General features: G+C 38.8%; 2 protein-coding genes across 2 annotated transcripts; one reads left to right on the top strand and one right to left on the bottom strand.

Moving 5' to 3' along the window:
- Positions 1-1,804: 1,804 nt before the first annotated feature.
- On the top strand, positions 1,805-4,030 carry LOC112285755 (protein MAINTENANCE OF PSII UNDER HIGH LIGHT 1). The gene is made up of 3 exons (XM_024526843.3): positions 1,805-2,116; positions 2,829-2,972; positions 3,265-4,030. Exons 1-3 carry the CDS (start codon positions 1,922-1,924, stop codon positions 3,643-3,645), a joined length of 720 nt encoding a protein of 239 aa, XP_024382611.1. The 5' UTR covers positions 1,805-1,921; the 3' UTR covers positions 3,646-4,030.
- An 879-nt stretch (positions 4,031-4,909) lies between these two features.
- On the bottom strand, positions 4,910-10,632 carry LOC112285754 (uncharacterized). Its single transcript, XM_024526840.2, has 12 exons — positions 10,381-10,632; positions 8,910-10,279; positions 8,398-8,405; positions 8,060-8,229; positions 7,741-7,801; positions 7,486-7,584; positions 7,277-7,371; positions 6,858-6,971; positions 6,459-6,526; positions 5,951-6,061; positions 5,323-5,659; positions 4,910-5,163 (listed from the first exon to the last, which is right to left on the bottom strand). The coding sequence occupies exons 2-12, from the start codon at positions 10,265-10,267 to the stop codon at positions 5,035-5,037; spliced, it is 2,550 nt and encodes an 849-aa protein (XP_024382608.1). The 5' UTR covers positions 10,268-10,279; positions 10,381-10,632; the 3' UTR covers positions 4,910-5,034.
- Between the last annotated feature and the right edge of the window lie 2,823 nt (positions 10,633-13,455).

The raw sequence follows: 13,455 nt of genomic DNA, 5'->3' as shown, positions 1-13,455 counted from the left end.
ACTATAATATAAAGTTAACATAAAAAAAGATTGAGTATATAAAAACTGATAGATGTTAATAATAGCTATTGAAAACCATTACATGAAGAAAATCTAAATATTTCATGTGTTGATGTCATATTCTAAATGCTAAATTCGACACTCTTATATACGATATTGATACATGAAATATTTATATACTCTAAATACTATATTCTTAAAATTAGTTAAAATATATTATATGTTAATAAATCTAAATGTGTGTTAGAGTGGTTAGTAGATTAAATTAAAAGGAGTTGGTATAAGAAACTTTATTTTATTTTTTTATTTATTTTGATTTTGGCATTAAAAAAAATATAAGACCTAAATATTTAGTATGAAGCCTTGGAAGCAGGTGGAAGCCTAAAGATGAAAATCTAAACTAGTAGGACGCTAATTGAGATGGATGAAAGTAAGGCATGGTTGCATGAAGGTAAGGAATGGAAAATTTCATCCCTATTGGTTGAATATCATGCCCAATGGGCTTTGAGGAGGCTGCCCATGACCTTAACAAGGATTTTGGCAACTTCAAAGAAGGCATTTGGGAATTAAAAGCAAGGATTGTAAAGTTTAAGATTTGGATTACAATTTGTGTACAAAAATTATAGGATTTGGAGTTAGGGTGAAGAAATTATAGCCATTTGAAATTAAGGTATTAATTTAAGACATACTATTACTCTTTTGAGGATACAAAGAGTTGTACGATAGGTTTTGAAGATCAAAAGGTGCGATTAGAACAATGATTTCAAGGCCTACATCTTTTATGAGAGAATTATTGCTTTTGGAGTTCAAATGAAGGAGTTATAGGGAGTTGAAGGCAGCACTTCCAAATCAAAGGCAATAAGTGAGTGGTTTTGTTTATAGTAATGGTTGGAGCCATAACTTGAGTTTTCGGACGAATTTTTGGCTCAAACTTTTTGGAGAATGTAACATTTTGTGTTAAAAAACTATATCTATAAATTTCGTGGTATTTGAGCTTATATTTTGTGAGATATGAAGAAAATTGCACGTAGATGTATAAAGACAAGGGTTTAAAGCGACTATTAGGGTTTTCAAGATATCTCAAGATCCGCAACAAATTTGTGATTGAAATTTGTTGTAGAAGTTAATAAGAATATATCAGTACCTCATGTAAAATTTGAGTTTGTTTGGACGATCGGATTAGGAGACATAAGGTATTGAAGTTTGGAAAAATTTCTACATAAGGATATACAAGGTTTTAAAGGATTTTATCATATTTTGGGTGTTGTTGGTTAATTGAGGCTTATGTATTTGGTGTAATTGCTCAAAAAGGAAAATTTTATATATAAACTTGGCCTTTCTTATCTCAAGACTTGATTGAACAATTAGTAATAGCCAGGAACACAATACTTTCTTGAGGCAAACTTTCACTGTCCCGACATCAATTTGAGATTATGGGTGGATTGATTCTATAAAAGGATGGATCCACTTTACATTCTCCTATATAAATTCACACATACATGTTTATATATATCAATCCATGAATTATCCCCAGGAGAGAATCTTTTATAAGAAGCAAACTAACAATCTCGCCCTGCTCCGCCTTAGTAACACTCCTTTGAAACCCAACACGGAAGCGTGGCCATGGCCGTGGTGGCTATGGCGGGGAGAGATAGAGAGCGAGTGGTGGTGGCGCGTCCACCGCGCAGGGGAAAAGGAGTCTCGGCGAGACTCACACTGACGTCGTGGTCACCATGACGGAGCCACATTGTCTGCCTCTGCCTTTTAAGCACAATTTTCTTATTTACTCCCTTGCCCAATTGTTTCTAGATTGATCACTGCATCGTCGTCGTCGTCATTGTCGTTGTTTGATTCGAAATTCCAATTGGGTTTGCTGTTGTTTGGTGGTTTGCTGAATCCTAGCTCGACGTAGCTCGCGACCATGGTCTCACTGGCCCAGAGCTGCATGAGCTCCGGTGTTGCGAGGGGCAGTGTTGCGTTTTTCACAGGCTCCGCTCTCAATGGCTCCTCCGTGGCCTCTGTCAAGTCTGTTCGCGTTGTTGCTCCACCTGCCAGGATTTGTGCCGTCAAGACCCCTGAGGAGTGCAATGACGAGGAGTGCGCCCCTACCAAGGAGGTACAAAAACATACATTTGCCTTCTATTGGGTCTTCTCTACAACTGCGCCTGTATTCGCTGTGTGGAGGTCCATGGTTGGGATGTGAAGTAGAAATGGTGTTTGGATCGTGGCTGTTGATTTTCGCAAATTGGTGCAATTGGAACGAGCTGGTGCTGCATCGATTACTGAGCACCAGGCGTAGTATGGGCTGGGGAGGAATTTTAGAGAGATGCAGCTGGGCGGTCTTTGGATTCGTTGTGAGTTGATTTCTGCATGAGATCCAATGCTTCTAATGCATGCAATGCCGGCATTCTTGTAGAAGACCATAGCCTGCGTCCGGTGTACTTTTTTCATGTCGATTACCTTTAGACATTATATTTGTTTGTGTTCGCTGTCACGAAGTAATCTCGGTTCACCAACTTCAATCAATGTTGTCAACGTCCACTAGGTCTACAGCAAACTGGAAAATCATTCGGTGAAGCGTTTTTGATTTAGTGGTGAAAAGTGCGTTTGTGGGAGACGCCACAGCTTAGGCCAATTGTGAAGTATTCTACTGGGCCGCATCTGAAGTGCGACACTCCGTATTGCTGAAGTTTGAATCTGTATAAACATTTTCCGAGTGAGGTATAGCGGGGAATTTTTGTTTTGCTGCACTTCTTCTGAATATTGTAGGAAGATGGATTGATAGGTCTCGGTCAATGTCTCACGACAGAGTTTGTTCTTTCCCTCAGGTTGGAAAATTGAGCATGGACTGGAAGACTGAGGATAACACTAAGGTGACAGGGACATACCCGCCATTGGCCCGCCAGGAGAAAAAGTGGACCGGATACGTAGAGAAGGATACCGCAGGGCAAACTAATATCTACGCTGTCGAGGTGAGAAGCATTACATGTGAAGTCATTTGTGTTCCTGACGCCTGCTATGATGATCCTGTTGAATATGCAACAACCATGCCTGTCTGCAGTAGTATTCTGGTGTCACTAACCCCTACAGCGTGAGTGTAGACCCCGTGAGACGGTCGGTTTGTGAATGGTGGTCAATCCAATATATCACTATATAGAACATATTGGATAAAACACCATGCACTTCTAGAATTAGATTACGTGAGGACCACATGGTATTGGACAAATCTGATCATATGAATCGTAAATTGGGTGATCGGGTCAGCCAACGATCTACGTTGCTGAGAGCGCCATCAGCACGGGTTCTGCTGGAGGAGCTGCTGACGGTTCAGATAAGGCCCTCGCCGTTGCTGGAGGACTAGCCCTCATCGCGGTTGCAAGTGCCGCTTCCATTCTTCTGTATGTAGGTCAGAACGCACCAGCACCGGCGACCACGTACGACGGACCTCCATTGAGCTACTATGTTTCCAAGTTTACCCAGGAGACTGCGGCACCCCCTGACATAACAGCACAAGTACCCCCCATACCGGAATCACCACCTCTTGCCGACGAGTCGTCTCTCTCAAAACCTGAGGTTGCCCTCTCCTCAGAATCTACGTCTGCAGAATCTGAGGCCGTTCCAGAGAAGGCTTTGGAGGCGTTGTAAGGCACTGTTTCTACCGTGACCCAGTTGGGTCATGCGAGGATGTTTCGATTACTGCTCTGCAAGCAGTAAAACTTGTCTTCCTTGTTTTCTTATGATCGTGAAACTTCAGTTTAGAGATGTATTTTTAATTTAGAGGCTTGCATTAACTTGAGAGGGCCATTCCCTTCTGTAGTATATATCAATCTGCATGGTAAATGCGGTGCGAATTCGGTGAAAATATTACACCCGTTGTTTAATTGGCAGTAGTTTAGCTAATGTATCATGAGTAGTGTGCAGTACAGGATTGACTAACAGCCGTTTAGTCCAGAGCATGTAAGAGAGGGTTGGGTGGTTAAAAATTGCCCGTTTCCCTGCTTCTAGTAAATTAATCTTTTGAAATGTGTTACCAGCTTCTGAAGCATGTGTTGCCCCCACGAAACAATTTTAGTTGATGTTTCCTTGCGTAGGAGTGGCAATTTGCTCTTCTGAACAGATAAACACAAACATCGAGCAGTCTAGTTGAAGTGTGAAAAATAATTCATGAGATCCTCTCCTCTTACAAGCAGCTTCACACGATGTCAATTCACAGAGAGTATACGCTGATCTTGAGCACGTCTCAGATATCCTGAACATATTTGTTTCATTTTTAGCAGGAAAAAGTCATACGACGAGTGATTACTATAATCTACACAATCGTGTACCAATGGCATTTTGATTGTAACGCTATGACCCATATTGGTGTGTTACCAGCACTTTAAAGAGCCTGAAAAACACATCAATAACAAAGCGTTCTCGTTCACATCGGTATAACATGAGCTCTTGGTCCATATACCACACTGTCACAACCATTTCTTACTATGCAAATTGTAGATGCTGAGTCATCCAGCGACGCAACCCTTTGTGCAGATTGTGAGTGTGCACTATTGAAATTTCGTTGAACGAGAGCCGACATGGCAATTTGGAGGTAGCTCCTCTGCTATGATGGAGTAACACTCTCGTTCATTGCTTTGACATAAATGATCCCCGTTTGTTTGCGCGAAAAAATAGAGCCTTACTGAGAACACCATGACGATGAACAATATAGGGCAATTCTTATCGTACACACACCTAGCGGCATGGACTGTCATGATGTAACTTGGACACGCGCACAAAGCTTTTCAGAAAATTCGCTCTGATGGTACTGATAGATTCAGGGATACGTGATAACTGTTTATGATATGGGAATACAGAGGAAATTGTGTGCTTGCTTGTTTGTGACACCTCACTGGAGCACGCAATCTGGAAGTTTCAAAGTAAAATGTAACCAATTTTTAGATCTGAATGTCAACAAGGTGTGTTCACCATGCCATCACCGGGCAGAGAGTCGAAAACCAAGTGGCAGATGTGCTCTTAAAATAAACGTAACAACCCCTATTCTTCCATATCATCCTTATCGGAAGAAAAAAATTGGGCTCTACTAAGGATGTACACTGTTCCCCGAACCCACACACCCGTTGGGGACCACTGAATCTCCTCCCAAGCCAAACCTTCTTCCAAAACCTACACAAAAATGTCCATAACCCTCTAAAATGAGTAGGAAAATTATGAATTTTCACCTAAAAATGGTTGGAGAACTGCAATTCGTGAATCTCTAATCTGGGAGTGAAAGCATGATAAGAAACCAAAAGCAATAGAGAAGAATTAAGACAGGAAACTTACCTCAATAAATTCTTCTGACAAGGGTACACCTTTCTTTTTCATAGACGATAGCGACAGAGGCCGTTTACACTTGGACCATCTGTAGTATTCATGTGGCTCACTACTAGAGTGACCATGATGGCCACCTGTTAACCCATTGCTTGGATGATTTCCATGTGATTTTTCTCCATTGTGGGTTTGCAAAATTGGTTCTTTGTCGCCAACTGCCAAAGTTCTATCTGTCGAACCCCATTTCTCTTTGCCCTTTTCCATTCCAGAAGTCCCTGGAGGGAAAGAAGAGGTGGCAGTGGTTGCGCCATTGCACGTTGTACGCTCTCCATCATATGCCAGTTCATACCTGCATAGCCATTACTGGAGTAATTATAAAATCTAATGACAACACGAGCACAACCAAGACCTTGTGATTTTAAACTTAAGGATCTTTCAAATTCTGGAACGTAAAACAAGAATAAGAAGATAACTCTAACCGTAGAACTGTTGATAAGTTTACGGTATAAAATTAGAAATGCAGTTTTCTAGAAAGAGAAAACTGGTGTTCAATATTAGCGTCCAGGATCCTGAGTGTAATCATGTGCAACAGATACCGTTCAATTGAGTTCTAAGTAATTAGCAGCGTGAGTAAACTAACCGATGAACCTGGGTCTCTACATAGAGCACTTCCCCTTTTTTGAGTCGAGCAGAAGTGTATTGAGATTTCTTTAGTCCACGGTCGGCCACAATGCTCATGCTGTATTTAGCCCTACAAACGAGTCGGAACAGAACTGAATCAGTGATATCATCAAGAACTGACAAGACAAACGTACCCTGACAGAAGGATAAGTACAAGTTGATTTACGACAAGGTCACAGTAATGCGGCTTTAACATGAAAAGTAATACAAAACATTTGTTTTAATCAAGAAATATTTTCGTGGAACAAATTTCAAAACGGCATTCCAACTGCTGGATCACATTTTGAAGGAAAGTGATCTTTCAGAACCCTTCTCACAAACTAATTATCTCTTGGAACGGTGCATCTTCAAAGAGCATCAATGGACATGAGCAGCATGCCAAAGAAAGTCCACACCTATCCGTTGCATGCTTGGTACATCAACACATTCCCACTGCAAGTACTATCAGCGAATTCGAAATGACGTACCAGGGTTCATTGCATAAGTTGTATTGTATAGTCACTTCTTGCATAAATCTTTGTTGCCGATATGGACTCTGCATACCACATCACAAAACATGGTAATTGGAAAATATGATACAATTTGCTATACACAACGCCCGAAAAGACATTTGCTGATAATAGCATACAGGCACGTTACATCATTCAAGTGCAATTTATTACGGTAATCCTCATAAAACATCGTTGCGAAGGAAATGATCAAAACCAGTGAACTAAAAATTACAAATTCATTCAGTATACCCAAACACCTTTCAACACAGAGTCCCATGTATGCATATTGCTGAGCTCCCAAAAAATATCCACAGATATTTTTTTTGATCATTTGAGCAATGACGACATAAATGAAGAGAGGCATAAAGTGATTACAGAAGAGGCAGCTCTCGTAGTAACGGTTCGCTCTGATGCTGCAGGAGCCAGTGTCGGAACAAATGGGGGAGTGCGAGTCAAAGATGGCTCCAGCTCTACAGTACCCCCTCCTTGCTGCATAATATGTCACCAACCAATAAGTACTAAAACACCTGACTAAGAGAGAAACCTATTGCTTCCTGTAATGCGTCGTATATGTTTGATTAACTTTAGGTTAACTCTACTTTCAACTAGCATCCTGTTGAAATGTACTAATATGCAGAGCGGAAAATTTCAAGCTTTATTACAATCAGAATTTTTATGGTTTCCAAACCTTTAAAATAGGCAAATATGAAAGTTGAAAAAGGCTAAATTCGACAAGTATTCGCAACACGTCACAAACGAGTAATCATCTCCAACAGATTCCATGCAAGACTGACCTTCACTATGCGGCACCTTTCAACGTTGTAGCTGCATCCACTTCCGCCTCCCCACGCACGTGATCGAATACTATTTCGTAATGTAGAAGTGTACACTACACCAATAAGCCCCACAATCATAGACTTCAGTAAAATATGTTTGTAGTGTTTAAAAGAGGAACAAGAATCATTCTATACTTTTCCCCAAGTCCTAGGTCAAACATACGTACTATTTTGGGATTCAAGAATCCGAATGGTGGCCCGCAGCTCTGATATTGAATCTGGTGGCGGAGTGGGTGAAGGTGAGTAGTATCCTGTATGTAGCAAGACTGCACCCATGACAAATGCAATGGTTTAGGATAATCATATTAACAGTTTAACCGAGGTTGACAAGATAAAGAAGATATTGTTTGCAAATTCACATAAAGTGAAAATTTCAAGTATAGGATAATCATCAAAGTTTCAGGGAGTATTTATAATATTACCTGCAACTATGTCAGAGTCGTCTGTATATATGTCTGTTCCCCATAACTGGCTCCCTCTGACCTGATAACAATCAAGTAATCATAGAAAAATATTAGATTCAAATAGTTTGGGGATGACACTAATTGACTTGATGCTCAATTAGTATGAATCCGAATAAATTTACCGTGAGCAATAATTAGAGGTAAACCATGCTAGTCTTTCTAGCAGTACCTAAATGAAGTTCACAAAGTCACACCCATGTAAAGCAATTAAACTATTGACTTGAGCTTTGAAAGATAAACCACGGAGTGAACAGTCACAGGAGCATGAAGTACAAACCTGACGGTTATTCGTAGTAGCGTGCTCAGCAGGGATACGAATTTCAACGGCAGGGCCCCACCCATTATCTGAGCTATTTCGTTCCCCAGAATCGTACTCCTTCCGAAGTTTTGCAAGTTCCGGCATTCCTTCCCCAACTCTGTAATTAATGAATGAACTTTCTGCCCTGCCTGTCAAAAACAAAGCGCACATTGTAAGAGCACTAGACGCATGATATACTAAGCCCTGGTACACATCATACCTAGCGTGTGGTTCTATTAAAACCTGAAGTGTTGAATATTACTCCTGAAAGACTAGAATAGCCCATATTGCTTCAGTTACAGCCACAGTAGACCAACCTTGAGCCCTGCATAACCCCAAAAATGCATGATCAGTATGCTGCACAAGTAGGTACATAAAACGAAAATATACTTGATAGAATCGAACTAGAATAGACCTGAAACTCCTATTGTGAACAACGAGATATAAACCAAAGATGTTGCAGAAAAGGATCACAAGCAATCATCTGAAATCTCTCTTTTCCATTGCAGTGACACTCTCACAGTTTAAGCAGTTGCAACCAATTAATTTGCGGGTTGATATCATCCACTGCAAGCAAAGATCATCTTTGCGCGCAGAGAAGATGAGTAAAGCAGCAGAAACGTGACAAGGCGACTAGGGCCTAACCAACGGTTGTTCAGCAAATGCTATTTGTACATAAAGATACTGAAGATCTACAAGGCAACGCTGAACCTAAGCACAGTACATAAACTCTCATCCATGCATGAGTGAAAGCATCGTCACACAAGATTATATCAATCAATACAAGCTTTAATGCATCATATTCCAGCAGAAACAAGATTAAACCTACCCTTCAATATCTTTGGGCCGAAACCGAGACCGAGGGTCTCGGTTTGCTGGGTTTGACTGGCCTCTAGGACGCAACATCCTCTTGCGCTGCTGCACTCCATGACCATGAGCGGCATCCTTTTCCTTCTCCCCCCCTGCGACTTCAGTGTCCATTGTACCCAAGGAATCACGATTTTTCTCTTGCTCGCGACTCCGTTTCTTGCGCTTCTCTTTTTCCCCATCCTCATCTCTCTCCTTGTCTCTGTCTCTTTCCCTAACACGCTCGCGAGCTTCCTTCTCGACCAATTTTCGTTCGTCAACCTCACGCGTAAGCTTCCTATCTGTATCTATGTCTTCAACCTTAACAGGTTTCCCATCATCTTTCTCTCCTTTGTTCACAAGATTATCATCTCGCTCTTCACGCTCTCGCCGATGAAAATCCCGATCACGCTCTTTCTCCCTCTTCTCTCGTTTCTCCGAACGTGCATCCTCTCTTTCCTTATCGCGTGACCCCTCCCGTTCCCACATCCTCTCTTTCTCCTTATCTCCCTTGTCCCTCTCTTTCTCATCCCTCTCATTGTCTTTCTCATTAGTAACATCCAGATGCGATTGGGGCAGCAGCTGCTGCTGCTGTTGTTGCTGCAGTGACGGCAGCGCATCTTCTTCACGCTCACTACGCTTCTCATCCTTCTTCTCCTTCTCCTTCTCATGCGGCTCCTCCCTCTTCACATCAGTTGGCACATCCTTCACGGCTACTTTACCCTCACCCTCGCGAGGGCTCTTCTTTCTCAAGCCCTCAGAATTTCCTTCCCCGCGGGCGTTATCAACTAATTCTTGCCCTACTTCCCGACCACTCCCTCCCGATTGCAGCAGCTGCTCCTCGCTCTTTACGTTAACCCTACCAAGAAGCTCCTTGTTGCCGCTGCTCTCCTTCAGCACATCTCCGTAATCCTTCCCACCACTCGTCTTCCTCTCTAAATCCAGCCGCCCTGGATCCCGACCCTCCCGATCACTCTTTCCCTCAGCACTCCCACCCGAGAACTTAATCCTCAGTGTCTGGACTTGCCCTTCCTTGATACTGTTCCCCTCTACGACAGTTCCCTCAATCGACCCAGAGCCACCTCCATCTCTTCCAGGTTTGAAATTCGCATGTGAACTGTTGAAAAACTCAACCTTCTCTGCCGGGTCCACTCCCCGATCACCATGGCGCGCCACTTTAGCGGGACGCAACTCTCCTCCAAATGCAGACGCAGGCTCCATCACCATTCCGCTCCCCACTCCCGCATAATTTTGCTTGCCAGTTCCAGTGCCACTGCCCTCCAGCGCCTTCCCGACTACCGACGCCGTCTCCTCATGCTGCCGCTTCACCGGAAGACTCATCTCATCTCATCTCTTCACACACACACACACACAAAATTTAAAAACAGGCATTCAAAAATCATCAAAAATAACAAAAATAAAAATAATACACGTACTCACACAAAAAAAAATACCTCAATTTCTCGAGGCTCACTCAAACTCTCAGAAGTACCCAAAAATCCTCGCCCTTCCTCCAATTCCCGCTCTCGCATACGCACACCGGTACCGACACGAAGAATGCCGCTAACACCTCCACATTACACCAACGCAGCGATTCCACCCACCTCTCTTCACATACTCTCGACACGCTCACAATACAAAGACCAAAACCCTTGCGAAAATGGATAAGAAACACACACGAGCTCACCTCCATGAACCTCGCGAGCGCGAAGGAAAACAATAGTAGAACAAGTCTGCACGGAGAGAGAGTACTGGATACCTCGAAGAAAGCAAAACCCAAAAAAATAAATAAATAAATAAATAAAAACACACATCAGCAGCAGAAGCTCGGCTACAGCTCATTTACATCACCACAAACCAGGCGAGCCCCGCAAACAAAAACGTGAAAGCAGCCTTTTTCACGCTTCGCTGCTCTTACTTTTTACTTTTCACAGTACTGGTGAGACCCGTTTATACCTGTCGATGAGCAACGACATCCGTTCATACCCTCTCGTCGTTGGATGCGCCAGTCGATCGCGGGTTCCTGGCACTGATCCTCGCCCGCGATTCTCGATAGCCAAGCCCTGGGTTGTCGCCACGTGGAAACCCTAAAAGTCGGGTTTTTAGGTCTTGGGAGCTCCCCTGCTGACAGTGGTTCTGTGGGTGGTCATGTTCTCTTTGGATGTGGATTTGCTGTTCACGTTTCATTGCCTACATTGCATCTAATTAAATTGAAATGTTTCCCAACGTATCCTGGTTATATGAAGTGTTTCTACCATCTAAGAACTGTGCCAACAATACCATCCTTAAACACATATCATGCTCAAAAATGCAAATTTGTCTTACATGCTATTTTTAGTATATTGATATTATTGTAACAAATGTTAACAATGAATAGGTATGTGTGTAAAGAGCCTCAAAATAACAATAATACTAATAATAATAAATTAAGGAGAATGATGAAGTGATCCAAATTTTTACAATAACAATCCACTCTATCTTAACCATCATTGCACCCTTGCAATTCCTATCCTTGTTCCTAGTTATTTTCCATTCTTAACCATTGTTAAGTACATGGGTGGGGGGCTAGGAATGTTAGGAACATAGGTGATGGTTGGAAACATGGAAATGGCTAAGAACAAGGATGGGGTTGAAAAGACACAATGATGGTTTTAACATATGAATAAATTTAGTAAAAATTTGGGTCATTTTATCATTTTTCTTAATTAAATTATATTAAATGTTACAAGTCCTTGAAGAATGTTGCACAAATAATAATAAAAATCTATATATTCTTTAGCTTAAATAGATATCTTGGCTCTTATAAACAAATTGACTTTTCTAGACATGACACATAATTTATGTTTTGTACTTATATATATATATATATATATATATATATATAAAGATTATACAATATTAAATATATTTAATTTTTTAAATCTATTTTTTCTGAAGCTACAATATACTCAAAATAATAATATTAATTAGAATTCTTTTACAATCTTGACTAATTATTTCTAATATATTTTGAATGTTATATTTTAAGAAGATAAATATTATATTTCTAAATTTAATTATTTGTATCAAAAGTTTTTTATTGTAACATTTAACAAATCTATAATAAAAAATAAGCAAAGGCTCTAACATCTAATAAAGTAATAGAAGATATTATGTAATTTTTAGATTGCATGCAAATTTACTTAGTGAAACAACAAAAATATAGATAAAAATATAAGATCTTTATAAAAGGATTTTGTACAAGAATGTAATTTTAAATAGAAAATATAATTTTATGACACATTATCTTTTATTATGGCTGTATTGTAACTTTCAACAATGTGAGACAAAATAATAATAATAATAATAATAATAATTAAACCATCTATAGAAAAAAATCAAACTTTATTGCTAATATTCTTTTCTATATTTTGTATTATTCAACACCAAATTATTGGTCATTTATTTTTACATGCTTAGAAGTTATAGTTGTTGCTATAAAATTACAAAAATATTTAAGTGCAATCATGTAATATTTTGCATCAAATTTAAACAAATAATTCTCATACTTAAAAAATTGGTCAAATACTTGATTAAATATTTTTGAATAAAATAAATTCAATAGAATTTTTTTATTCTAATATAAAATTCACAAAATAAATATTGATAAATATAGTATCTTTTAGTTTAATATAATTTGTTACTTATTAAAGTGTGAACTATATGCATATACAAAATATTCTTTTGTTGTAAGATTTAAATCTTATTGATTGCTATAGATAATGCATAATGTTTTTTTATATATAAACAAAGAAAATTCTAAAATACGTCTAAATAATTTAATAATAGATGATGTTGGTAAAAAATACTTAAAAAATAAGTTATATTTGGTCAACTATATAATATTTTAATTAATTTTATTTAAAGGATTTAATAATAAGATCAAATTGCAAAGTAAATCTAAAAAGCATTGACTTATTTTCCTAAATTAAAATTATTTTTATTTATTTTTTCATATTTAGGATTATTATTCTATTACATATTCAACATAAGTGGTCACTTGAGATTGTGCAATTATTCACAAGATATATGCCATCTGTATGTTCTTTGTACTAATATCTTATTGTTAGTTGTGGTAGTAAAAAAACATTAGTACATTGTAATTGTTGTTTTTTTACTTGTTTTTATATCTATGCACTAAAATTCTTGATTTTTTAATAACTTTGATTTAGGTAAAAAAAATCATTAATATAAATTCTAATTCTAAATTAATGATATGAATGATAAATTTTAATCTAAATTTAAATTTAAAGAATTTTTATTTAAAATTAAAATATAAAAAAGTCATTGATAGAGTTTAAGATGGCATTTCATTTAATTCTATATAGAATCTAACAAGAAGGAAAAATAAAAGCTTTATTAATGGCCTTAAGTCTTCCAAGCTAAGTATAAATTTGCAATAAGCTTTCATAACAACTTACTAAAAATACAAAATTTATTAGAAAAAATATTACATATACATGATGTACTTCAAGATCTAACATATTTCT

The sequence above is a fragment of the Physcomitrium patens genome, chromosome 8 (genome assembly GCF_059467195.1).
Source record: "Physcomitrium patens ecotype Gransden chromosome 8, ASM5946719v1, whole genome shotgun sequence".
In the NCBI taxonomy this organism is placed as follows: Eukaryota; Viridiplantae; Streptophyta; class Bryopsida; order Funariales; family Funariaceae; genus Physcomitrium; species Physcomitrium patens.
Note: the sequence above shows the minus strand (reverse complement) of the source record. Positions and strands in the feature narration are given on the sequence as shown.